General features: G+C 41.5%; 1 protein-coding gene across 3 annotated transcripts; it reads right to left on the reverse strand.

Moving 5' to 3' along the window:
• Positions 1 to 496: 496 nt before the first annotated feature.
• Positions 497 to 26567, reverse strand: elp2 (elongator acetyltransferase complex subunit 2). Of its 3 annotated transcripts, none has more exons than XM_027175616.2 (22): positions 26410 to 26567; positions 25136 to 25214; positions 23273 to 23343; positions 23023 to 23164; positions 20724 to 20801; positions 20417 to 20481; positions 20086 to 20152; positions 18765 to 18905; positions 18603 to 18686; positions 18411 to 18511; positions 13217 to 13348; positions 12205 to 12354; positions 10902 to 11093; positions 10488 to 10557; positions 10284 to 10382; positions 8236 to 8293; positions 7157 to 7229; positions 5154 to 5346; positions 4032 to 4153; positions 3559 to 3698; positions 2565 to 2678; positions 497 to 895 (listed from the first exon to the last, which is right to left on the reverse strand). In XM_027175616.2, the coding sequence occupies exons 1-22, from the start codon at positions 26539 to 26541 to the stop codon at positions 724 to 726; spliced, it is 2475 nt and encodes an 824-aa protein (XP_027031417.2). In that variant the 5' UTR covers positions 26542 to 26567; the 3' UTR covers positions 497 to 723. The 3 variants fall into 3 exon arrangements, with proteins under 3 accessions (XP_027031417.2, XP_027031416.2, XP_027031415.2); XM_027175615.2 differs by having other exon boundaries at positions 497 to 904; XM_027175614.2 differs by having other exon boundaries at positions 18603 to 18905.
• Between the last annotated feature and the right edge of the window lie 345 nt (positions 26568 to 26912).

Here is a 26912-nt window from a genome sequence, read left to right on the forward strand (position 1 = left end):
GCTGTGTTCTGTGTACAGAGGCTGTTCTAACAAGAGACTGTTCTACATTTTATAGATATACATCATCAAAATAATAAAACATATATGTTTAAGTAAACGCTATCATGTGTCCTCACTTTGAGAACTTTACCAGCTCCTGAGTGGTATAGCATGTAAATAGCATGTAATGCAAATTTGCCCTTTAACCCTGATACTTGATCTACTCTTTTGATACATCATTGCTTCAGATTCTGCACAAAGTTGGCCAAATATCAATCACATGCTACTAAATCAAATCAAAACTGAAACTGCATCATATCGCCGCAGATGCTGTGGTAGCAAATATAAATCCCATCATATCATGCACTCTGTGGTTTACAGCCCAAAAAGCAACATGACAAAATCAAGTGATCTCGGCTCTGACTGTGGTGTTGACACGAAATGCAGCTTCAGAGCATTTTTCTCATGCGGACCAGAGATTGGATTGTTGAAACAAACCCAGACTCTACACACTCACTACTGTTAGAAAAAGAATCATTTATTACAACACAAACCTCGGAGGAGTTTGCAGTTAAATAGCACAACATTTTTAGCTTTTACGTTATAGTACAAATATCCGTTCTTCTGTATTGATTAAATAAGAGCGCTCAACACGTTCCAGCATGGGATCTGATACACCTCCTACTGACTGAAGTGTGTGTGTAGACGGTGCAGGATCTGCGTGGAGCATTAGGTAAGACACAGCTACAGAGTCAGTGTGTCGATGTTGAAGATTTTGACAACGTTGTCCGCTCCAGCGCTGGCTAACTGGACAGAGTTAGTGTTTTGGTGGTTCTTGTCAAAATCATCACTCTGATCCTGTTGACAGACTCGGGGCCTCCAGCGCAGTCTCTTCACCACCAGCGTGTGACTTTGACTGCAGGCACGAGAGAGGTCAAGGAAAACTGGAACCGAGGGGAAGGCACGTTTACAAAAACCCATAATTCTCCTACTCATCTCTCTTGCCTTCTCGGGCTTTTCCTTTTTCTCACTTGAATCCCGACTCTTTAGGTCACTGGTCTCCCCCTGCTTCATCTATTCTGCTTACGTACACACGGACATGTTTATGCACTGACACACGTGTTCTGTAAATCCATTTTAATTTTCCATTGTGCGTGTTGAAAAATGTCACTCATGCAAGAAAAACTCATTACCCTCAGGTGCAGTGTGTTATCACCAAACTGGAGTGGAGTGAAAAAGCTGTGACCAATGTTTAAGAGGCAATTCACAGCTGGGGGACAAGCGAGAAAACACTGAGCAGTGTAGAACACGCAGCATGACCGCTGGAGCTTGCTCCTCTATTATTCTGTTTGCCGAGTTCGAAGCAAAGTGAAATTGCTTTGATCTGATTCGGTTTCCCACTATCCAAACATGACTTTACAACAAAACATTTCCAACAAGAAATATCATATTCCTTGTGAGACAAGATTAAAAAAATAAATACATCTTGACCACATAAACACTAGTATATACTGCGGATAATGCGGCTGTTCTGAATCTTTGTGCCAAGCTACATTAAGATAACAATGACGCATAAGTCAGGTGTAAGCAGTTCTAAATAATAAGCAGCTTCTCCATTTTACTAACCAAAGATGAATGACTATGCTGGCAGTGTTAAACAAACGTCTTTTACGTCCCTCATCCTTTCACCGCCAGTGAACTGGCTTTGATTCCAGGTGAAATTTATTTGCATTGGGTCTGACGGCTGCCAGAACACTATGCCAAACTTTAGATGTTGTCTCGTGCACAAGTTCATGCGGAACAGAAAACGAACATTTGTTGAGTGTCATTTTGTTGAGCAAACCAGACAAACACGTCCCTGAAGATTTTCATTCACTGAGGAAAATATGACAAAACTGAAGCAAATGTTTTTCAAGTGTGAGTACAAATAACGGAACAGAGCCAGTGCTAAATAACGACAAAATAAATAAATAACACCAAAAACCATTCAGAGACTTTTGTAGGTTTTTCAGCCCAGATATCCAAACACTTCTAAATTCCAGTTCTGTCTTCTGGCACTCATTTAATTTGAAGTGCAGTTTATTAGATTGCAAGTCAGAAAATTCTGTATGCAATCCACAAATCATATAAAGCATATGCAGTACTGTATGATTCATCTCTTGCAGATGGTTTTTTTCATTTCAGCTTCAGTAAACTGCTTGGGCTTGAGATCCTGTCCTACTGGGAGCTCTTGGACCAGTTGTTTCAGTCCACATGTGAGTGCGATGTTTGTACCTTGCACCTCTTTTTCTGAATCAGGATCTAGTGCACACCAATTAAATAGAGATACCTTCTGTCCTCTCCACCTGCACCAGCCATCGATAACACATTGTCGAATTGTGTAAGTGAAAAAGAGGAAGGAAAAAAACAGACCAAAAAATTCTCTCTCAGATCAAAAGAGAGAATTCAGTATGTCTGAGTAAGTTAGTAGTTTTCACCGGATCAGAGAAAACACAACCTCAGCGATGAACGAGCTTGTGTGGAAAGTGCTAACTATGTAACTTTAACCTTTTTACGTCCTAAACACAGTGCAAAACAAAGGATACGAGACATCGCTTTCAGCACATCTGCTCCAGTCTGATCCTGAAGACAGATCGTCCATCGGCCTCCATTTATACAGAACGATCTGTCCGCTCTCCAGACCCACCGCTACGAGGTAGCTACAACACAGTGAGGGAAACAGTGGTGATAGATAAATGTGCAAAAAAATTTCTGCTTAAAATGTCTGAATCCTGTAAGTGCTAGTCAAGAGTGTCAAAGAGGCTCCAGATTATTCTGCTTTCTCTCTTTTCTACCACAGATTTATCATCTTTTCGTGTTAATGACCTTTTTTTTTCAATTATATGCAAATTATATAAATGTAGATTGTATTTACTGTGTGTATGTTTTAATGTGTGTTATAGGTCTTTTAGGAAGAACAAAATCTTTAAATCTGGTCTAGTGTGTGTAATATGATTTCAGAGAAATATACACAACTCTGCCTTGACGCTGTAAGTGCAAGATGTAGCGTTCGCATCTGCTTGACTAATCGACTTCACGTGGATATCTAGACCTCCCCATTGTGTGATTTTGACATACTAGTACTAATTAGCTGAGCTGTACAGCTTTCATGACACTCTAATGTACTGGTGGGTGATTCCTGCTCAATCAGGTCTTTATAAATGTTTATGTAGGTATGTGTCAGTTGCCTACATGCAGGTGTCATACTGCCTTAGGGACATTTTCTTTAGGTTAAGTACCAACACACTTTCAAAAATACAACAGATATTATTCATTTGTAATTTGTTTATTTTTGTTATGGATAAAACCTAATATAGTGGTGTGTTTGTGTGTGTATTAGTTATAAACAGCTCATTAAAACCCTGCAGTGTTTGCTGCACAGTGGGGCAGAACATCTGCTTTGGTGCTACTTGTGAGAGTAAAATGCACCACTGTTGATCTGATGTCAATTAAACAGACAGCGTCTTTAAGATTAAGACAGCACAATGTCTGAAAAAAAGGATCTTCTGTTAGTGAATTATGGCTAATGTAGTGTTTTACCTTTGGTCAGAGAGAAGGAAAGGGCAGATCGCCACAGCGGTGGCTGAATCTCCTACATCCAGAACAGATGAACAGGGAACAACTGCACTGTCATCCGTACCAACTGGATCGCCAGAGCCACGGTGACCCCACATGATCACCTAAGACCACAAGCAAACAGAGAGATCAATGACACATTTAAAATAATAATAATAATAAAACAATGATTGTACTTATTTCCCTTAATAAAAAAGCCAAACAATAAATGTAAAAAGTTTTTTTTTATATGATATTCTCAGAGAATCATATTGTGTAATAGATCTAAATACAGCCACAAACACTTACAGAACATTTAAATTAAAGTGGAAGCTCAGAAATGGTCAGAAAAACAGGATTTGTCAGAACATTCACCTGTACCTCACATGTACTGAAACTGATTAAATGACAGTCTACTGAGCAGCTGTAGTGTGCATCTGTGTACAACAGGAGCTCACCTTCTTATCCCGACTAGATGTCACAAAGTACTTATTGTCCAGACTCCAGTCACATGACCAAATGATGCGTGTGTGCACACTGGAGTCCTTACTGGTGTGTGTGTAGAGCGAGAAGCTGGGTTCTGAAATCAGAAAGAGCATCACTGCATCAGCATTTGTCATGTCACTGCTTTACAGATGGATCCTGGTGACTGTTTGTTGTGTTCGCCACCAATAGAACTATTGTTGGTATGATAGCGAGCTCCGCTGTATCACTCCTGAGAGGTTGTCTGGTCTCTGCTTTAATGTAAGTGTGTGCTGAGCTACATCGCAGGCCAGTGTACTCGTCTCAGCCAGGTCATCATATCCCGGAAACACAAACTCTAACTAACACTAACTAGGGATGCCAGGAACCGTGTGGATGCCACAACCTCACACACATGAATATATTGTACACACACAGTGCTAATTCTTATCTGGGACTGTCTGCCCTTCGATTGGTACGTCTTTGCTCATTAGCGTGAAATACAAAGAGAGATGAAGTGAGACGAATGGAGGGATTGAGGGAGCGGTTCCCCACTGCTGACGCTGAGCCTCGGCCTCATCAGCATTGACGCAAGTTATCCTCCCTCCATCCACAGTATGAAAGCTGTGAGTAATACTAGCCTCAACCAGAACAGACTGCAGCCTCCCTCTGTCTTTAGCTTCATCCGACACACAGGCAAATAGGCAAAGGGAAACGGACGCTTGCCTGCTTAACGACTGTCAGCGGCGATTTGGGTCGGAGATGCTTAAAGGTGACAAAGGAGGAAGGCGGTGAGGCTGTGGAGCAGCTTTTTAAGGAGAATTTGAATACAGAGAGACTTGCATTTTTAACTCATTTGTATACAACTGAGCAATTGTTCAGACCGATGAGCTGATCCCAACTCACAACTAATAAGCTACCACACCTTGGTTTATCGGAGTGTGTGGTCTGCAAAGAGCTTACAAAGCATGCAAGGTATCAGTCAGGGTATATATATATATTGGGGAGCTAGACAGAAGCCCTCAATTAAGCCCTCAAAACTTCACCCCATACTTCATGGTGTAACTCATTTCATTTCTATAAAACTCATTGACCTCAGAGGGCAGGACCTTTTTTACCTGATGCATCGGGTCCACAGTCGTCCCGTCTCCACAACGACCACGTACGATCTCGGGACACAGCGAGGAGCAAGCGTGAGTCTGGAGAGAAGGCCATCTGAGTGACAGTCAGACTGTGGCATGGGAGAGCTTGTAGCTGTTTCCAGGTGAAGACACTCCACACCAGGATTGCAGCATGCTCTGCTTTAGATGCCTGTACACAAAAAACCTCAGATATGTTTCAATCTGATACATTTACAACTTTGACCTGTTTACAAGACAAGCGATAGAAGAATTCAGAAAAGTCATAAGGAATGGGAAAAAAGTCATTAAATGATCCAATGTTCCCTTGAAATAGGAAAGAACCAGACCTTTTCAAGCATGACTCAAACCTCCTACATCGTGGTAAGGTATGAACAAGCAGCAGAAACTGTTGATGTTGCCTAGCAGTAAAATGACCCAAAGCATACACTCAAATCATTAAAGGAAAGGCTTAGCCAAAAGAGATTAATGTTGTAGAAAGACCTAGTCAGAGCCCAGACCTGGATCCAACTAAAAACCTGAAGCAAGCTGTGCACAGTACATGCTCTTACAGTTTGATGGATGTAGAAATGTTTTGCAAGAGAGACTGCAAAATACTGCCAAGTCAGGATGTGCCATGTGGAATAAAATCAAAAGGTGCTTCAACAAAGGCGTAGAGAGTTGGGTGAAGGTCATTAAATTATCCACTGTTCCCTTAAAGAACCAGATCTTTTCAAGGTTGCCCAAAACAATACATGTTGCCCATAGAGGCTTAATGTATAAAGTTCCCAACTCTCCTCATGTAGTACATTTCTGCATTTAAGTATCTGATCAATTAAATCAGGTATTTTAGGAACAAATGTGTAGTACAGGGAGACATAAACAGGATTATGGTACTTCATGAACCTTGGGTAATTTATGGGTAAAATACAAGCAACATTGACTTACAAAAACTCTAGCCACCCCCACCCCCCCACACACACCCCCTTTAAATTAAAAGATAATTTTTTTGTAAGTGCATGGCTTTGCAGGAAAAAGAAGCTGTACGTATTTATAATTAATTCTGCTATAGCAGAAGCTATACTTATTTAAACACTAGCCAGCTTCACATATTTGGCCAGAACACTGATCATACCTTTAAGGTGTCTATACTAAGATCTGAGTAATGCAGACTACCTTCCGTTTTTGTTCGCCTGTTGCTCGAAACAAATATAAAAAGCCTTAAAACTCCTAGAAAGATTATAATAAGCCAATGTTCCAATTTCTCCATATGTTGTTCATGTACATTGATCATTCACTTATATATTCATCTGTAGCATCCTGGCTACACTGTGCCAGATGTGGGAATACATCACACTCACACACACACACACACACACACACACACACACACACACACACACACACACACACACACACACACACACACACACACACACACACACACACACTTCACCCTAAGCAGAACTTTGCTGTGCCACTCCACCAATAGGCATGATTTTGCGATGTGGGTGGAAACCAGAGAAGCCAAGAGAAACCAACATAAACCATGGAAAACATGCACAGATACTCCATTCAGGCTTCGACACTTTCTGCTGCATTATCATGCTGTCTGCTTTGTAAACTATCTTAAATTCGCTCTGTTTCAGCTATTATTTTATTACATCCTGAAATTTTGGTTCTTCACATGACTATGTTATGCTAGAACTATTCACAGGATACATTCTGATCGTGAAGCTAATCGCATTTAAAGGTTTACATGGTGATTATTCTGTTGAACAGATTGTAACAAGGATAGGACTGGTATTTTATTTAGTCTGGGATAAGCACCCCTTTTTTCCCCCTCTAACTGTCAGTCAAACTAATAATCTTACAATTGTCAGTAATTTAGAAACCACACTATAGAAAAGCTCATTTCTGAATCCTGGCTGAATAGACCTGGACGAGGACAATAGTCTAGTCAGAGAGAATATTGTAATTGTCTAATTGTAGTGTGCCACTACCTTACATGCTGAGGCGACCACTGTTCGTGCTGCATCTGAAGCCAGACAGAACATCTCAAAACCATGACCGTACCTAGGGAGAGAGAGAGAGAGAGAGAGAGAGAGAGAGAGAGAGAGAGAGAGCACGAGATATGTAGGAAATGTTAATGAGGATTCTGCCACTTCTACACAAACCAGGCCCCAGCACAGAGGCTGCTTCGTGATTGTCAGAATGGCATTTGAAACTAGAAGCTCGTTTATGAGCCGTGGCATGGCTGGAAGTTTGTGCAAACAGTCATGTGCAACGGCAGCAATAACACCAGCTGCAATGCCATTTTAGTGCTGGGTAAATAGCCCAGGAAAATGAAAACACAAAGCCTTGAGGTACTGACTATTACATATACATCATGGAACAGTATAGCCTGAGCATTTCAATTTACTAGTGGAATAAACCACAACATGAGATGCTCAGTAAAGCTAATGAGCTGAGAAGAGATGCCTTCTAATTCCATTACTCAATATAGAAGATTGATAACATATATACCAGCTACAGATGAACATGTTGTTTGGGGGTTGGGGGGGTGGACCCTGCAGATAGGAATCTAGTAATAGGCTCAATATTAAATTTCGCATAATCGTTTAGGAAAACTAGATTAAATCTACAAAGTGAGTCCGAGTGCACACATCATATGTGTTCCTAATGCTATTTACCCAAACAACTAAAACGAGAGAATAAGCTCAGGTAACAAATGACAGCAATTATTTTGGGACACAAACCTTATGGGATATAAGAGTAAAACTTGAGACTTTTAGAACTGCATTAAGTCAAGAACATGGTAAACTGTATTGATTTTCACACAGAGCAAAATAGAGAGCAAAACAGGAGCCTTTATTAAGAGAGGGCTAAATTTATATTCCCTAATGTCACAGCAGACACATGGAGAAGGGACTGCATCTGGACTCACTAGTCATGCTTTCTAAATGACTTTTACATTGCATTATTAGAGCTGCACAGGCTGATGTTGCACAGCATATTACTGCCTGCTCCTGCCATGTCAGTGCTGCTAAAGAGCTCACAAATGAGAATAAATGAGACTCACAGCTTCTGGACCTCAGGCCACAGTGTGTTCTGTAGAAGGTGATCCTCAGGAGGGGGTTCTTTTATAATGATCACAACACACAGACAAAAGACACACACACACACACACACACACACACAAAAAATTGTTAAAATACGACAGACACTCTGAAACATGGTTACATTTTCCTCCTATTTTTCACCCAACTCATCTATTTAGAATCTAAATAATCTGTCGCCAATTACCTCTAAGCGATTTTCAACAATGAAAGCTTTCTGTACGATTTTCAGCGGCTGTTCATTTTAAGATTAGCAAGCAAAATGTATTTTACTTTCCCTAATGCAAGTCTAGAAACGCCCCTCTCATCGCTCAGTCATGGGGATGGATGCGACACGTGCCCAATTTGACTCCAAATGCAGTTGAAAGCTACTTGCCGTCTCATATTTCAATTTTTTGGCCCTGGTTTGTCATTTTCTTCTAATTATTTCCTTCTTTTCCTCTCCAGAAGGAGGGAAAGACAGTGTGTGTGTGTGTGCAAGGATGTGAGTGGGGCGTGGGGAGGTGTTGTGGGGAGTGGGGGGGGGGGGAGAGAAAGAGCACGAGAGTCACATTATTCTGTTAACAACTCGAGGTCTGCCTCATTGCACTCCCCGTAGCCCAGAGTCATCAATATTTTAGCTTTGCAATTATATAAGCCTCCTTTCTAATTACAATTTCAGATTAAGCAGCTTTTTCAATCACTCTGACAGCGTCTGCCTGTTTGCCTAGAGCAATAGACGTATAAACCCCTCCTCCCACTGGTAACCGCACACATGTGCAAACACACACGGAGACCCGCCTCACATTGTCTGTTCCAGTATTAACATCTGTCCACAGCTGTCTCTCTCTGATTCATGCTATGGTTATATATGAGCACAGGAAGGCAGCTCCTAATAATGTCTCGTCACAAACGCTGGCCATCAATGTCTTGTTAAGGAACAGGTCCTAAGGCCTCTACGGAACACAGTAAAAGACGGGTGATGATCTCATACATCTAGTGCGTCTATTTCTGTAATACACCGGAGCCAGAAGATACTGTGTTTAATTCCGTTTCGCAGGAGCTTAGGGGAATATTACAACTGACCAAATCATTACCATAATCATTAAAGGTGCTGTTCCTAATGTTTTAAATGTGTTTGTAGACATATTATTTGCAATACTCCATGCAACAGACCTGACAAGCATCTTAATTTCAGAATATTGCTTCATTTTTCCAGCCTATAAGGGGTCCACCTCCAGGAGGAATAGAGTTGTACAACAAAGCTAATTAAGATCCTTCATGATATTAAAAGGACTGTCATTTAAGGCCAAATACAACAGATAGCAGTGTTGCTCACATCAAGTCCACATCATTCATTCGTTTTATTTCTGAATAAATCACATAGTAATAAAAACGTCAGCAGTAAAATGTATATTTTGATGAATTAGTCCACATCCTACTGCTGCATTATGTAGAAGATAGCAACACTGACGAGGGCTTTATGCTTCCCTCACGTGACAAACATGCAAAGCGGCATATTCCTAAACATGCATATACGTGTGTGTGTGTGTCAGTGTCTTTCAGAAAGCTTAGAAACCACAAGGACTTGTGGAAAAAAAAAACATGAACTAATTTTATCTTCATTGTGAACCACCTCTAATTCATATGCAATTTTTGGTGGAATAATAATTCAATGTTCGTAACTCCAACCGAGATTTCAAAACTTTAGAAGCTGTGAACATCGAGAAAGGGAAGGAAATGTGATTATTGTCATACAGAAAATAGGAAGAGTCTAGATCTTTTATTTAAGAAATGGAAACGCTAACAGTATACGAGTGTAAACTGACTGCATTTCAGTTTGCTGCCAAATCTACTGACCAAAAAGGAACTGGATAAGAAGAATCATAGAAATATAAAATGTATTACTTTGTCTAATTCGGAGAGGAAAATAACTCAAACACAGAAATATTTATTTAAAATAAAAAGCACACATTTCCAACCTGATAGTATCTGTATGAAGTCTGTATTCAGTCCTGTATTCAACATGTACCTGTTAGACAAAGAGGTTGAAAGTAAAACTCCTTGTACTGGTCAGACACCCTGTTGACATCTTCCCCTTCCTCCTGGGTGCTCTGAATCGTAAGATCACCTGTCAATCACAGAAGAACACCACAGTCTTACTAAAGCAATAGTGTAGTAATCATTCTCTCACAGGCTCAACACAGTGGAAGCACTAAATCTAACAAGCGTGTACCTTGATACACAGCCTTATTAGAGAGACCGAGTGCGGGTGTGCTGGCTCCTTCTGGCAGACCTTCAGCATCCTAAAATAAGGGGAAATTATTCACAGCACTTAATCACATACAAGCACTTTTTCAGTTAGCTGTTGTCATAAAATAAACTAGTCTATAAGACTATAACACCCTGTTAGAATATACGTAAATACACTGTACTGTTCTTTGTTATTGTGTGTGCGTGTGTGTGTGCATATATATATATATATATTTTTTTTTTAATGAAACCTTACATAAATAGTATTTAAAGATGACAACAGAGGGCACCAGAATGCTTGATTTTAAAGGAAAGTTAGTTGGGAAAAGTGTAATGAACACAGAGGATCCGTGTGATAAAAATATACTTCCAAGAACAGCAAGTTTTGAAGACGTACGTGTGAAGCCAAGAGTTTCTCCAGAGAAGTGCCTACAATGTTGGCAAAGTTCTCCACGAAGTTACGTGGAGCCTTAAACACACGCAGCACTTTTTCATCTGCTCCAGATACGAACTGAAATCGGCCAATCGTGGCCAGGCACTGCATGTCATAGCCATGGATCTGAGGCCTGGAGATCTCATGCCAGGTGACCTGGACACACCGATAGCACAGATGGTGTCAGAAACGCATGCATTCACCCGAATTGACGACTGATTCGGGTTTTTTTCCAACCTAATCTCTATTTATTGCATCACTAGCAAGAAAAACAACTTTCCATGTAAATCTCTGAAACAAATTTTTGAATTCATCAATTAAAAAAGTGCATTATAATATATTTACCAGAGTTAATATTTGTATTTGACTTCTTCAATTATAAATGATTTAACACATAATAAAAGGAAAATTGTGTATAAATCTATGCAGCTGTAAAGTTTCAGTAAAACACCCAATTATGTGAGTCCTATTAGAGTAAGTGTAAATGTTCTAAACATAATAATAATAATAATAATAATAATAATAATAATAATAATAATAATAATAATAATATATTTTATATCACAGAAAATGAAATTGATCCACAACACTGATTACATCACACAGTCCAAGCCATATTGTATGTTTACTGATGAAGATTTACCTACAGACTTACAGTATAAGTGAGTTTTAAGTAAACAGATTCTTTGTTTCCTCCGAGTATATACTAAAGGCAAGGTTTACAGACATTTCTATTCCATAAAATGTCCCTCTTTGTTAGAACTACACACTGGTTAGCAGCAGAAATCTGGACAGTGTTACACTATACAGGAAAAAGAATGTGGATACCTGACTATCACACCGATATGTGCTTAGTGAACATCCCCATTCCTGGTTTGGTCCACTTTTGTTGCTCTAATAACCTTCACTCATCTGGAAAGGCTTTCCTCTAGATTTTGAAGTTTAGCTGTGGGGATTTGTGTTAATTGAGCCACAAGAGCATTAGTGAGATCAGGCAGTGATGTTGGGTGAGGAGGTTTGGGGGGTCCAGTCTGTGTTCCAGTTCATCCCAAAAGGTGTTCATTGGGGTTAAGGTCAGGACACAGGGCAGGACACAGCGCAGGACACAAAGACATTCTGGATAACTGTGCATTTGCAAATTTGGGGCAACGGATAGAAGAAGAATCACATCTGGGTGTGATGGTCAGGTGTCCACAAAATTCTACACAGCTACATAGTCTGTCTATATGGTGAGTAAATTTGTACTTGAATACATAAGTTCTGACACCTGTGAGGAGTCTTTCCTTCTCCATGGAGCGAAGATCCTGGTAGTCTGGTCTGAGCCTACGCTGAGGAGAAATTCTCCCTCTGGATCCCAGCTTAAGTCCTGCACTGCGTTAAAGTGTCCGGACACCACCACTGCAGGACTCCATTGACTCTGCACACAACACACACAATAACACCACCAACTCGGAGAAAGTACCTAAACACATCGTTTGTGTCAGATTTTTAGGTGCTTTCACTCCTGTTGATCTGAGACTGAATCAGAGCAAATTTGATTTTATCTTGTTTACTGTTTGTTTTAGTTTCACACTGCAGATCCTTAAACAAACCAAAAAAGCAAAAGAGGAGAACACCGCTGCCATTAAATAAAATACTGTTGATAACGACTGAATAATTACATTATAACCAGCTGAATAATTATAAGAACCTGTTTTATAAATAACCTCTTTACATCACCTACAGTGTTTACTATCTGTCCAAATCTCCAACACTCCCTGCATTTCTGCTGCACTACAGCTCTGTTCTTCAGCCCAGTTAATAACTCACACCGAATCGGAATCCGAAACAAAGCGAAGTTGATCATTTTGATTTGTTTGCTGTTTGTTTTGTTTTCGTATCACAATACACATAATAAAAGCTGACTGAGGGATGTGTACAGCTGAAAACTGTCCTCTTCCTTCATTCAGACAGAAACGCAGCAAGAGAATAACAGTAAGTCAATCTTTGGCAAGCTCATGCAGAATCACAGAGCATGGAGAACGTGGAGCTGAAGCTACACGAATTACTAGGTAATTATATACATAACGTAGATGAAACTTTTCGTTTATTGTACAAGTCACGCATATTGTTTTTCAGAGTGTGTTCTCACCTGCCCAAACAAAGCACACTAAGCTGGAAAGCATTGATTCACACAGAATAAACGCTGCACCATTTGTGTACTAATGAAGTAAACTGAACTCTAGAACGACGCTCTTTTAATAAATTCTTCCGACTGATGGATGAGATCTGGGGCTCACCTGCTGTTTTGGGTCTCGTTGCCAGAGGTGCAGTGCTCCGTGGAAGGCATGAGCCAGAATCTTGGACCCGTCGGGCCCCATCTGACAGCCAAAGAAGCCTAGCGTGTTTCCTCCCACTTCTCCGACACGCACCTGGAGACATGGCCAAACATCAGGTGGTGAGCTTTAAAAGGCCCACAACTCGCACAAAAGGTGTCATGTTATTTTGGAAAGCCTGAACATCCTGCTTGATCCTGTTACACTTGAAACCCATATCTCTAACGGGCAGAGTGCCAGTCCCCTTGTCCCCTTGTGGCCCTTTTTTCTTGTCTGGTCAGAAAGTCAATAAAAAGTAAAAACATTTAGTCCTCCATCATGTCAAAACGTGTCTTTCAAGAACAAGTCTTACAGACCATTTGTGCCAAATTACAAATAAATAAATAAATACATAAAAAGCTCATCTCAAACGCCATCACAGAAAATCATCTCAAGATTCTGCCAATTTGTTCCCATCTGTGGCCAATTACGGAGGCAGAAAGCCTTTCCACAGTGCATTCTGTTTGCCAATAAATGGCAGTGTGAGCATGGTGAATGAAGCCCGCTGCCCCTCGTGAATCCTCTGGTTACAGAGGCCACTATTTACCAGCAGTGGATCTCGGCCAATCGGAGCAGACGTCTACAGCTGTGCTCCATCTTAGTTTAGCCATCTATTATCAAAGAAGATTACAAAGTGCACAATCAGGACTTTAAATAAATCAAACCGACAGGCCAAAGCACAAATTATGCAAAGCTGAGGCTACTAAGGAAGTGGGGTAAAAAAAAATCTGTAAATCTAATCGCCAGCAGTCACTATAGACCATGACACATTAAAACAAATGGAGAATCAAACCGAGACGTGTGATTAGAAAACAGTCTATGTTCGGTGAATTAGAATATAGGATGATGTGCTTTGAGTTAACAAGGCTATAAATAACCCCCCTCGGCATTGTACTGTAAAACAAAAAGAACAGTGTGTCCTCTATCTGCCTGGTGTCTAACACACTTAATACCTCAGATTAACGGAGGAAGCTAGGCGTGCTACAAAGCAGCACTAACATCATATAAAACGATATAATTAGTCGCGATCATGGTATCAAGGTTAACATGGCTCCGTTAATGCGGACTGGCTCAGATTTGCATTTAGAAAGAATTCCAAAAGCAAATAAGGAACAAGGATAAAAGACAAGTTACATAATTGAGTTAGATTCTGCAAAAGTGTGGGTTCTTTCTGGGATTAATTTAATACTACATGCGGCGGCTCGGAGTATATTCAGTCTGTAGGCTTTTTAAATGAACCTGCTTTTGACCTTGTCTGTTTGACAGGACTGTTTAACGTTTACATTTACTCGTTTGATCGGCACTTTTATGCAAAGAGGCTTACAATTGATCTGAGCAAATGAACGTGAAAAGCCTTGCTCAAGAGATGGTAGCTTGCTGGTGCTGGGATTAAACTCAGAACCTTCAGAATACATTTTGGTCTACTGAAGGTTCTGAGTTTAATCCCAGTACCAGCAAGCCTTGCTAAAGAGATGGTAGCTTGCTGGTGCTGGGAATAAACTCAGAACCTTCAGTAGACCAAAATGTATTCACCGAGCAGTAACAGTCTCTTGTAGTTACGAACGAATCACATAGATCATTTTTTCCTAGTAAACAGTGGTGCGGTTTCACTTACAGATATATAGGTACGGTGGCGTAGTGTCCGCTTCTCCAGGTTTGTGTTGAACATAGTAAGGAATTACCTTATTATTTTAAGTGTTGGTTAGCAATGTACTAAAACGTGACATAAAATGTTAGTAAACAGTAAAAATATGCTTTTAATAAAATGTGTAAATCACAGGTCTTCTAGTGGAGGTGCCAATATCTGGGTACATTATATAATACATTCTTTTTTTATTTTAAAGGATAACTGACAACCATCTTAAGGCTTCCTTTCTAACTGAAAAGGGTTCTACAATATTTCAAGGTAACCCAACACACCCTCACATCATTACACCTGCTCGTTCATTCAGCTAATCATGAGGCAGCAGCACAAGACATAAAACTACGGTTTCTTCCTTTACCAATTTAAGGGAGTTTTTCCTTGCCACTGCTGCCTGAGTCACCTCAGACTTGCTCATAGGGGGATAAATACATACAGATTGTGAACTATTTATATCTAATAATAATCTTGAATTTTTTTTATTCTGTTAATTCTTTTTCTTTTATTATTTGTTATTTCTTTTATTATTCCTATGTCTACCTTCTGCTCTATGTTTATTGAGACAATGTCTTTGAGACAATGTCTATTGTAAAAAGCACTATACAAATAAACTTGAATTGAATTGAATTGAATTGAATGAAATGAAGCTGATCCAGGGCAAGAGCTTCAGTCAATGATCAAATACCAGAATAGCGAAAATGGGGAAAAAAATGCGACCTCAGCAATTTAGACCACAGTTTGTTAGTTGGTGAAAGATGGGTAGGTTTGTGTATTCCAGACCTGCTGAGATCTCAGGAGATTTTATTACGCACACAACAGTCTTTAGAGTTTAAACAGAATGCTGGCAACAACAAAAAAAGCAGCACATCACCTTTCTGAGGGCTATACAGAGACAAGGTCAAAGTAATGATGATGCCAAAGTGTGTCTTTCACTCTGAGTGACAAAGACCTCTGCAAGCCACTCTGGAGCAACACAACATTAGCCAGATTGATTTTGAATTCTGTCCACTTTGCCATGCATATATTATACCAAGCCCGAAAGCAAACTGTGTAATCACTCTAATTTACAAACAAAACAACGATGCGGATCCGTGTGACATAATACACCTCCAAACACACACCGCAAGGCACGAGAGAGAGACGTACAGTGTTACTGGTAGATCGGTGTGCACAAAGTGATCCCTGGTGGGAAACTGATTACCCAGGTTAACAATCTAGACTTATTTGAGCTCATATATTTCAGCCTTATGGTGAAGTCATATCGCTGTACCGGCCTCTGATCGCCTTTCTGTTCCGATCCATCTGGACTAATAAGAAATTAACATGCAGTTAATGGTTCAGCTGTGACATGTCCTCAGTATGCTCCTGCCACACTGTACCACAGCACTAGCTGCCAGTCTGACTTATTAGCAGGAGCTCCTTTACTCAGCAGCCTGTCTGGCCACCCCATAGCAAGCCGGCTCTCCACTAAATTTGTTCAATTAGGATAATCATTATGGAGGACGCTTTGCTTTTTAAATGTGTTAATTAGACACAATGATCGCTGGCCATTTACTGGTCGATCCCACACTAGCAGGTACTGGCTTGGAAAAAAGAAAAAACGAGCTGGCAGAGCTGTGATTACCTTAAAAGGGCAAATATCATATATCTTATTACTTAATACATGGTGATAGCAAAAATGATGCGTTGTGTATTGTGAAGGTTGTGCAAATACTTGTGTCAAACATATCAGCTGAAAAAGCTGACAAAATAGTTTTAATGTCCAGTCAGTTACTAAGTGGATATTTAAAGTGTAACCTGATGATCATGACGATGCGATACGTAAAAAAAAGTGTGTATCACGATATAGATCTCTTATCATATTCCATAGCCTTACATGAAAACCTTACATGAAAGAAAATAAATTCTCTTATGCTGGTGAAATGCTGTTAAGACGTTTTCATAATTACAGCCGTTTGTCAGGAGACACGGCGTAAGGAGACAGGCGTAACATAATCTCAGCCTTTAAGCAGTCCAGCTGTGTGTGAAACGATGGAAATGTCTCATTGGAGGAAGGAAGGATGTGAGAACAGACACCCACGATTTTTCTGGAGGCTGGCAAACTGTCAGTTCAAAAGGTTCTCAGCTGTGTTTGATAAACCAGTTCACAACACTCTTCATGTGATACGCTCTTTAGCATGAGAAATAAAAGGCACACAAGATGTGTTCCCATGTTTGCAAGCAATGGAAGACGATGCCATTTTTCCATTAAACACTGCAGCACATCACGGCACAGCAACATTCCTAAAACCGGACAGTCTGTATCCTGGCTAAACCTGACGATTCTGGTTTCACAGCACATACCCTACCTGGTAGAGCAGATGTTTCTTTGGAGGGTTTCTTGTGACTAGTGAGGGGGAAAAAAGTAGTTGAAAAGTAAATATTATATCATTTGGATGAAGAACTCTTAGATATCTTAAAGCCACCTAAAGGTTTTTGGGCACTAAATTGGTGAAAGTGTAGCTGTAAGTGTTTAACTTGGAGAATTTGGCCAATTCTTCCTCAGTACACATTTTTCCACCAATAATCGGCAGAGTTGCCTGCACTGTTCATTTCTTTTTAAAAATAAAAATAGCTCAAATCGCTCAAGTTGTCATGGCAGCGAAACCGCACCATCCCTAAGCCTCTGATGCCATTCCTGTTTTACAAACAGCATTTGCAGACAGAACGGAATTGCAGCTGAGAACTGTCTTCTTGTGCTACATGCCGGCTGTGCACTCAGCACCTTGTTCGTAAGTAAAGACTAGCATTTGCTTCAGCTCTGCTTTAGAAACACGTCACCTGTCTTCAGCTCTCTGCCAGATGGAAAATACTCCGACCCTTACTCCAGCTGTGAAGCTTCCATTCAGGAAGGACGAGAAGAACAGGCAGATGTTCTCCAGCTGACAGAGCGGGTGGAACGCAGCAGACGAGCTGGCTTCGCTCCTACCACACACTCGCACTATTTGCTTGGCCCGCTGTGCGCTCTGAAGACCTCCATGACTGGCATGGAGGATAGCCAGAGGACACATGAATGGGGGACTGAGGTAGGACAGTGACCCCATGGTAGGTTTGACACTGTCCTGCAGCTCTGGTTAAAAAGATGCCAGAAAAAAATAGAGGATGGTGTGGCTGGAGTCCCTTACACACACACACACACACACACACACACACACACACACACACTTTTCAGACAATTCAACAGTAATTAATCTGGAAGGGGTTAATTATGAAAGCAAGCCTCAGGCTGAGCAACACAGAAAGTTCATGTGTGAACAGAAGACGATAAAGGACAATGTCCTTGACTATCTTATGTCGACACGTTTTAAGATGAGTCATTAAAGGAATTAGCAAAGTGTACTGACAACAAGAACAACAGGATAAATGTGGGGAAAGTGGAGTTATTAACAATTTAAAAAAGACCCTGTCAAATAAACAGGTAGGATCGATTAAACTGACCCGATCCACCCAGACACCTGACTCTTCCTCTGGCCCCCAGAGGATCATGGTCTTGTCCATGGAGGCAGAAAGCAGACTCAGAGGCTGTTCCACTGTGTCGCCTGCAGGGGGAGACAAACGGCAAAAAACGAAATTAAATAGATTGAAGATTAACTGCAATTACAGTTAGCTGTGAAACATTCGTCCTAATACCTTTTCTGAATGATGGCTGCCAGTGGATCCCATACACCCAGTTCTCATGGCCAGCTAACACGGTCTCCAGACTCACTGCATACACTGATGGACAGAAGGAACAGGTTAATCTCAGTGAAATGGCATTCAGCAAAACACAGAGAGAATAAGAACAGGTCTCACTTTTCCCTTTGACCTCAAACATATCCTCCTTCATCCTGATGATTCCTTCAGCAGGCTCTGAGGGTGCGTCACATTTAACCACCAGCCTCCACACTCGGATCAGACAGTCCTGAGAGCAACTGGCTAAAAGTAACTCTCCATCTGAAAGAAACACAAACACAAAAATGCATAGATGCAGAACGTATATTCGCCACACACAGGCACACACGGTATATCGGTCCGGTTATTTCCATTTACGGCATTTGGACCTTGGATTCGAACTCACAGCCTCCCAACTGGTAGTCTGTCACGTTAATCACTAGGCTACCACATCCCCACAATCAGTTACGCAGCTGCTTCACAAATTATGCACCCTAACAAAGCCTGACAGGAGATCAGTCTGGACAGTGAGCACTGAGGAAGAAGAATTTGTCATGTGACCAGTTTATTTATATGTGTCTGATCTGATATTTCAATGTTAGAAAGTATCAGAATAGGTCAAAACAAAAGCTGTGGTGGTCAAACATCCTTGTTGTTAAGTGAAAGAGGTTGCATGAAATTTATACTGCATGTGCTAGCTTCCAGAAATGTCCATCCGAGGTTCTTCTCAAGAACGAGTCCTTAAATGTTCATAGGCTTTATACACAATGTTCACTGTAACCAGCAGATGAACTGCTTTGAGTTTGGAATTGATCTAAACAGGCTTTAGCTCACAACAATGTCTGAAACAGTCTGAAGTATACAGTAGATTAAACGCATGAGAAGCAAACAGGAAGGATCAGACTCGCTGGCAGAAGAAAAATAATCATTTGTATCATTTCACACAATATACGGTGGTTTTAATCCTTAAAACTACATAATGATCCCTCAGATCCTCCAGCACTGCTCGACTGGTCCCACCATCCCACAGGGTACAAGGAAGGTTTGCATAAACAACCTTCTGTGTTGCTCGGTGGTGGAATGAACTCCCCATCGATGTCAGAACAGCAGAGTCACTGGCTGACCGAGCTCTTCCTGAAATACTTACAATAGTACTTATATAAAAAATTGGCTGTGTGCATATTAGCTCCCAACAGAGATTGAGACTCTAAGCCTGGATGAAGGCATCTGCCGTATGCTGTGAATGTAAACATAAATGTAATATATTGATAGAATTTGGTATTAAAGAAATCATCTAATTAATAAAGTAGTGCTTTTTGTTGTTTGAAGCAAATCTGTTGATATAATATACATTGGTTTAGTACACTGGACATGTAATTAGACTATTGTAATATAAAGATATTCGGTGAGACAGAGCTCACTAGGGACATTAAGATAATAGCTCCAGGGTAAAAGCTCTTACCCTTTGCTGCCCATTCCACACCACGGACCCAGTCTTCATGGCCTTGAAGCGCGAGTACTTTCTGAAACTGAAGCACAAGCAAGTGCTGAAGAAAAAAAAAAAACTGGATGCTGATCTCTGCATTTCCTTTCTGGTTAAGGACCCATGCAGTCTGAAACTAAAGCTTTCTTCTTATGACAGCAGACACAACAGGAAGCAGCACAGTGTACTCTTCTCTGCATGGTAAGTCGTGAATAGATACCAGTGGTGTGTTCCTTAAATGATAATATGCAGCTTTTTGTATACTATGCAAGAGGGTAATGGAACAGACTGAATATATTCTCATACATACCTGTCCATTGATCTGCGTAAACAGATGGACTTTGCTGTCGTCCCCTCCACACGCTAGGACCGGCACTAAACAAGCGAGGGGAAATGAGCCTTAGTTATGTTACAAATCCAGATTGTAAGACTGTATCTAGAAAAATGGACATGCATCATGTTGAACAGCAGATCTCACTTTAAAACGGTTGCATAATGGCTCAATCAGAAAGCCTACGCAAAAAGATTTTAACAGGACGTTCAGTCAAACCGGGGCAATGGAGACAAATGGCATTAAGGGAAAAGCTACCTGATGCATGGCAGCCTGCACAGCTTACCTCTGCTGCCTGGCAACAGCGTTACGGAGACATCCATCATGAAGCCGCTCCCAAAAGATAACGTCTGGAGGCATTCAGCTAGTGGAGGTCATAAACACAGCGTGGATAAGAATGAACTCGAACAGCTGCGATGCATTTTAAAAAGACTGGCTGTACAATGATTTCTGATTACGCATTTCAGCTGCGTGAAATCAGACGTTCCTGTCTCACCTTCATTGTGTGGATATGTGACGCATAATAAACATGATGCACGTATCATTTGTTCTAATGACTTTGTTTGCTTTCTCATGGAAAAATCTTCATTTTGGCTGAAAACGGTTTCCGATATTAGAAAAAAAAAACATTTTATGTTCCTGCTTTCACTTGTTTACAGACATCAGAGCAGCACAAACTGCCAGGCGGTTATTGTCTGGTCCTAAACCCACAACTGCTCAGCTCAATTATAAGTCATTTTTGGAAAAAAGCATCTGGCAAACATTGAAATGTAAATGCTCTCTGCTGTGTTGTGAGCTGCCGTCAACACAAATTAGAGCGTAACAACAAAAACAGCGAGACGTATTCGGTCGAAACATTCAGATTCATTACTCTCTGTGCCAGACACTAAGCACGCTAATTTGTGTTTTTACCAACCAAATAGGTTTGCTGGCGAATATCTGGTGCGTCTCTGATGCAGGTACGTACAAAGAAACCCACTGCTCGTTTCACACATTCAGGATGTGCTCAGGAGTGAAAACATCAGAGTAATTACATCAGCAAACTATTTCTGCCTCACAATTCTGCCTGTAATTTCTTTTACAGCCTGATTTTCTATAATGAACTTTTTCTCTCATCATGTAACTTTTGTGCTGAATTTACTGCTGACTACAAAAGAAAAAAAAACATTGTTTTTTCTTTTTGAATTGAGAGATTTTTTTTGTGACGTTTCATTTCCGATGATTTGGTTTGGTCTAAGTTTGGCTGAAGTGACATTCTGGACCAGTTCTGGATTAGACACATCAGCTCTTCCTCGCACCTTGTTGGTGGAGCCGCATCACATCTTTTTTTTAAATAAACACGATCTACCTAGCAACTTAAAATGTAGGGAGGTTGTATTGTGTCTAATGATTAACAAAATCTCACAATGTTATAAAGAGAAAAACAGTCTGCTGCTGCCAAGCTTCACTGCAAAACTCACAAGCCTAAAGGGATCAGAGGAAATCTCACTGTATACAATATTAAATCTATGCACACCAGTTAACCTAACTAGTAGGGGGACCAAGCTTGGTCATTTGGTCTGGTCTGTTTCTCTTTCTGCAATAAACACGTTTTAAAAATTTCAGCACTCAATAATTCAGACTGGCGTTTAAAAACAAAAGCCACTGCCAATCACTACATGATCTGATACCTGATAACTTTTACAGATATTTTCAGGAGGTGTTCATTTAATACCATTCCAATTTCTGTAGCACTTATCCTCCTACACAATGTCACAGGGAACCTGGAGTCAGTGCACAAGCAGGGAGACACCATGGATAGGGTGCTGACCCATCACTGTGCGCGCGCACACACACACACACTTGCACGCACACACACACACGCGCGCGCACACGCACACACACACACGTGCGCGCGCGCACACACACACACACGTGCGCGCGCACGCACACACACACACACGTGCGCGCGCACGCACACACACGCGCGCGCACACGCACACACACACGCGCGCACACACACACGCGCGCACACACACGCGCGCACACACACGCGCGCGCACACACACACACACGTGCACACACACACACGTGCACACACACACACGTGCGCGCACTTGCATGCGCGTACTCGTACACACACAAAACCATTCACAGGCTAAGGAATGTATCAAGACGCCAATCTCCCCCGAGTGAATCTCCAGCGAGAGTGAAGCAAACCTGCTAACCATCAAATTCCATCCATAAGAAGTATCATCAAATTTCATTTAAGTTATCTTTTAGTTTTATTGCGGCCGTATTTTATTTTGCTGGTCACTTGTTAGCTAACTTATACAGCATGTTGAGTATCGTACAAATGTCTTCCAGTACCGTGACGCAATATTTCTTTCATGTAAGCTGCTTAAATGTACTACTGATAATGATAAATGATGTTTAGTGGGAAACTTTGTGTGTTTCTTGGTGTTTTCTATATGTTTCTATATCTAACTACCAGTAGATGTCAGGCTTGAAACACTTACACGTCATGGAAGTCAAGCTTATGTTACATACTCAAACATATGGTGAATATCTGTTTAAAAAAAAGAAAGGATATAAGCAGCACTCACCTTTCCCTCTGCTGTACATCCACAGTTTTACGGTGGAGTCTGATGCTGCAGACACGAGCAGCGAGTCGGAGGAAGACAGTTGTACGGCGTCCACTGCACACACAGGACCCGTGTGTCCTGAACACACTGCAGAGGCAGCAAACTGGAACACACAAAGGCCAGAAAACTAAATAAATCCTAATCTACACAGCATAATATCACTGCATCCATCTCCCACTGTTCATTCACACTAAACACACAAGATACAAACCTGCCCATGCTGCTCCTCCCACACAATAACTTTACTGTCAGAGCCTCCTGATACCAGCTGTGTCTCCAGACCTGCAAGGAGACTTTCACAATTACTGCTAAAATCTCTGTCAGACACAGAGACCCCACACACACAGAGACCCCACACACACAGAGCCCCCCCACACGCACACAGAGCCCCACACACAAACACAGAGCTCCCTCCCCACACACAGAGCCCCACATGCACACAGAGCCCCACATGCACACAGAGCCCCACACACAAACACAGAGCCCCCCACACCCACAGACCACCCCCACACACACAGAGCCCCCCCCACACACAGAGCCCCCCACACACACAGAGCCCCCCACACACACAGAGCCCCCCACACACACAGAGCCCCACACACACACACACAGAGCCCCACACACACAGAGACCCACACACACAGAGACACACACACACAGAGACACACACACACAGAGACCCACACAAACGCACACAGAGCCTCCCCCACAAGCACACAGAGCCCCACACAGGCACACACACAGAGTCTCACACACACACACACACACACAGAGTCCCACACACGCACACACACAGAGTCCCACACACGCACACACACAGAGAAACACACAGAGCCCCCCACACACACAGTGCCCCACACACAGAGCCCCCCACAGACCCCCACACAAACACAGCCCCCCCACACACACAGAGCCCCCAAATACAAAAACACAGAGCACCACACATGCACACAGAGCCCCACACATGCACACAGTGCCCCTCACACGCACAGAGCCCCTCACACGCACACAGAACCCCACACATGCACACAGAGCCCCACACAGACCCCGCCGTACACACACAGAGAGCCCACACACACACACAGAGCCCCCCCACACACACACACAGTGCCCCACACATGCACACAATGCCCCACACAAGAACACAGAGCCCCACACATGAACACAGAGCCCCACACATGAACACAGAGCCCCACACATGAACACAGAGCCCCACACATGAACACAGAGCCCCACACATGAACACAGAGCCCCACACATGAACACAGAGCCCCACACATGAACACAGAGCCCCACACATGAACACAGAGCCCCACACATGAACACAGAGCCCCACACATGAACACAGAGCCCCACACAGACCCCGCCGCACACACACAGAGCCCACACACACACACAGTGCCCCACACATGCACACAATGCCCCACACAAGAACACAACGCCCCACACATGAACACAGAGCCCCACACATGCACACAGAGCCCCACACAGACCCTGCCGCACACACACAGACCCCGCCGCACACACACAGAGCCCCCACACACACACAGTGCCCCACACACACACACAGTGCCCCACACACACACAGTGCCCCACACACACACACAGTGCCCCACACACACACACACACACAGTGCCCCACACACACACACACACACAGTGCCCCACACATGCACACAATGCCCCACACAAGAACACAAAGCCCCACACATGAACACAGAGCCCCACACATGAACACAGAGCCCCACACATGCACACAGAGCCCCACACATGCACACAGAGCTCCCACACACAGACACCCCCCCACACACACACATAGCCACCATCATCAACACCCCCAACCCTGCCCCACACACAGAACCCCCTTCAACACACACACCCACACAGAGCCACGCACACACACTCAGGCATGCACATAAACATGCACAACACACACAGCCCCATACACACAAAGACACAAACACAGCTCTTCATTTCACTGATAGGGGTGACATCAGATCAGTTAGTGTCACAAAAAACTTAATAACCAGGATGTAATCTGACAGGAGGAAGTGCTCAAGGAACTCGTGCTCACCACAGTCCTCCCTGTAAATCCAGCGCACTGTGTTCACCCTGCCACTGTGCTTATTCAGGAGCTCAACAACTTTCACCTGCTGGAATACAGAGTCATAACATTTAGCTTTAGTTTTATTTATCCTTTATTTTACCAGGAATAATTCCATTGAGATAAAAAAAAAAAAAAATGATAAGTAAAACAAGAAGATTTTTCCAAATGAGACACCAAAAGGTTTCTAAAAATATTTAAAGATGGGAGCACGTCTAGCATCAAAATACTCTGCATATAACATAAGTAATATTCAGTAGATTCCTGACAGATAAAGAAATGAAATGCCTAATCAAGCAGGAGTGACTCAACAATGCTCAAAAAGTTTTAATAAACTCAGAGAACTGTAGCTAGGTTTATTGCAGCTATTTAAATGGAATGAAACTATTTACTCTAATGTGCTACTTTTATTGATTTTGTCCACTTATGAACACGGCATTATCTGAACCAAATATATTAAATCCATAAATAAATAAATGTAAATCATTAACTTGTGTTATTATGGCTATAATACTATCTATTTCTTTCAGAAACCTCTCTTACTACAGTGATATACGTTAAACAACACAGAATCTTTATATCTGATAGTCTAAATTAGTTTTTTTTCTAAAATTCAAACACCAACATTTTTACAATTTATAAATGAAACTTTAAATAATACTTATTGCAGTTTATTGCTTTTTAGATTTTTTAAAAACTAATTATAAAACTGAATTAAATTTACTGCAAAAAAAACTTTTCTTTTTAATAATAGTGCAAAGTATTATCTTGTTTAAATAATAAAGAAATGACTTTGTAACAAAGTCTTTTTTCTTTTGAGTGAATTCACAGTAAAACAATCACTTTACTTGTATCAAAAATGTAATTATTAGATTTTGGGTTTAATTATGGATAAAAATACGCGACTTGTGTACATTTATATAATTTTTTTCCACATTATTTTTCCGACAGAATAATTGTTGGTAAGAATATTAACTGTCAACTGTGATTGTGTTATATGGGGGAGGGGGTGTTTGTGTTTGTTGTTGTTGTTGTTGTTGTTTTATAAATCTGAGATGTCGGTATCGTTCTGGAGCAAAGCTTTATGTGTAATAAATGAACTCTTTTCTGTAGCTTGCTGTCAGACGTTCAGAGCTATAACATGCTCACCAGTTCACCAGGAGACGCCGCACACTCTCTCTCACTCTCTCTCTCACATTAAGTAAAAATAAACTCACAAAAAAAGACAAACTAAAGACAGTTACCTCCGGATCATAGAGTGCAACCGAATTACACGTCCCAAAGGCGATTAAATCCCTGCGGCTCCAGGAGAGAACGTGTGGAGTCCGGTTCGCACAACACGCTACATGGCGTGTTGTCATTACGGGGGTCGCCATCTTTGCTGTCAGCGGGGTTGCCAGATCTTCGCGAGAACAACGTATTTTAAAATTGAACCACTTTAAACGCTGATTTCAAAACCTGCAGCAAAACCTGAAGCCAGATATCATGCAATTATATACGTATATTTAAAAGCAGCCTTATTATTGGATAACGCAGGAGTTTTAAAAGAATATTTCATAAATAGTTTTTAGCATATGTTGTATTTATTACAAAAATAGTAAAATAAAAAAATAAATAAATAACAATCCTTTCAATAGTAACGTAACTGACACATCTAAAGTTATAAATGACTTGATTTATTCCATTAATTAACTCAGTTAGAAAGCAGTAGATGGTGGAGATAAAAGATATAATCTGGCAACACATT

Source organism: Tachysurus fulvidraco, chromosome 24 (genome assembly GCF_022655615.1).
Source record: "Tachysurus fulvidraco isolate hzauxx_2018 chromosome 24, HZAU_PFXX_2.0, whole genome shotgun sequence".
NCBI classification, from domain to species: Eukaryota; Metazoa; Chordata; class Actinopteri; order Siluriformes; family Bagridae; genus Tachysurus; species Tachysurus fulvidraco.

Coding starts and splice junctions, on each gene's coding strand:
- elp2 (XM_027175614.2), bottom strand. CDS start 26,541: ATGGCGACCCCCGTAATGACAACACGCCATGTAGCGTGTTGTGCGAAC. Junction 20,482..20,723: donor GCTGTTGCCAGGCAGCAGAG/GTAAGCTGTGCA, acceptor TCGCTTGTTTAG/TGCCGGTCCTAGCGTGTGGA. Junction 13,349..18,410: donor CAGGTGTCTGGGTGGATCGG/GTCAGTTTAATC, acceptor CCATGTCTCCAG/GTGCGTGTCGGAGAAGTGGG.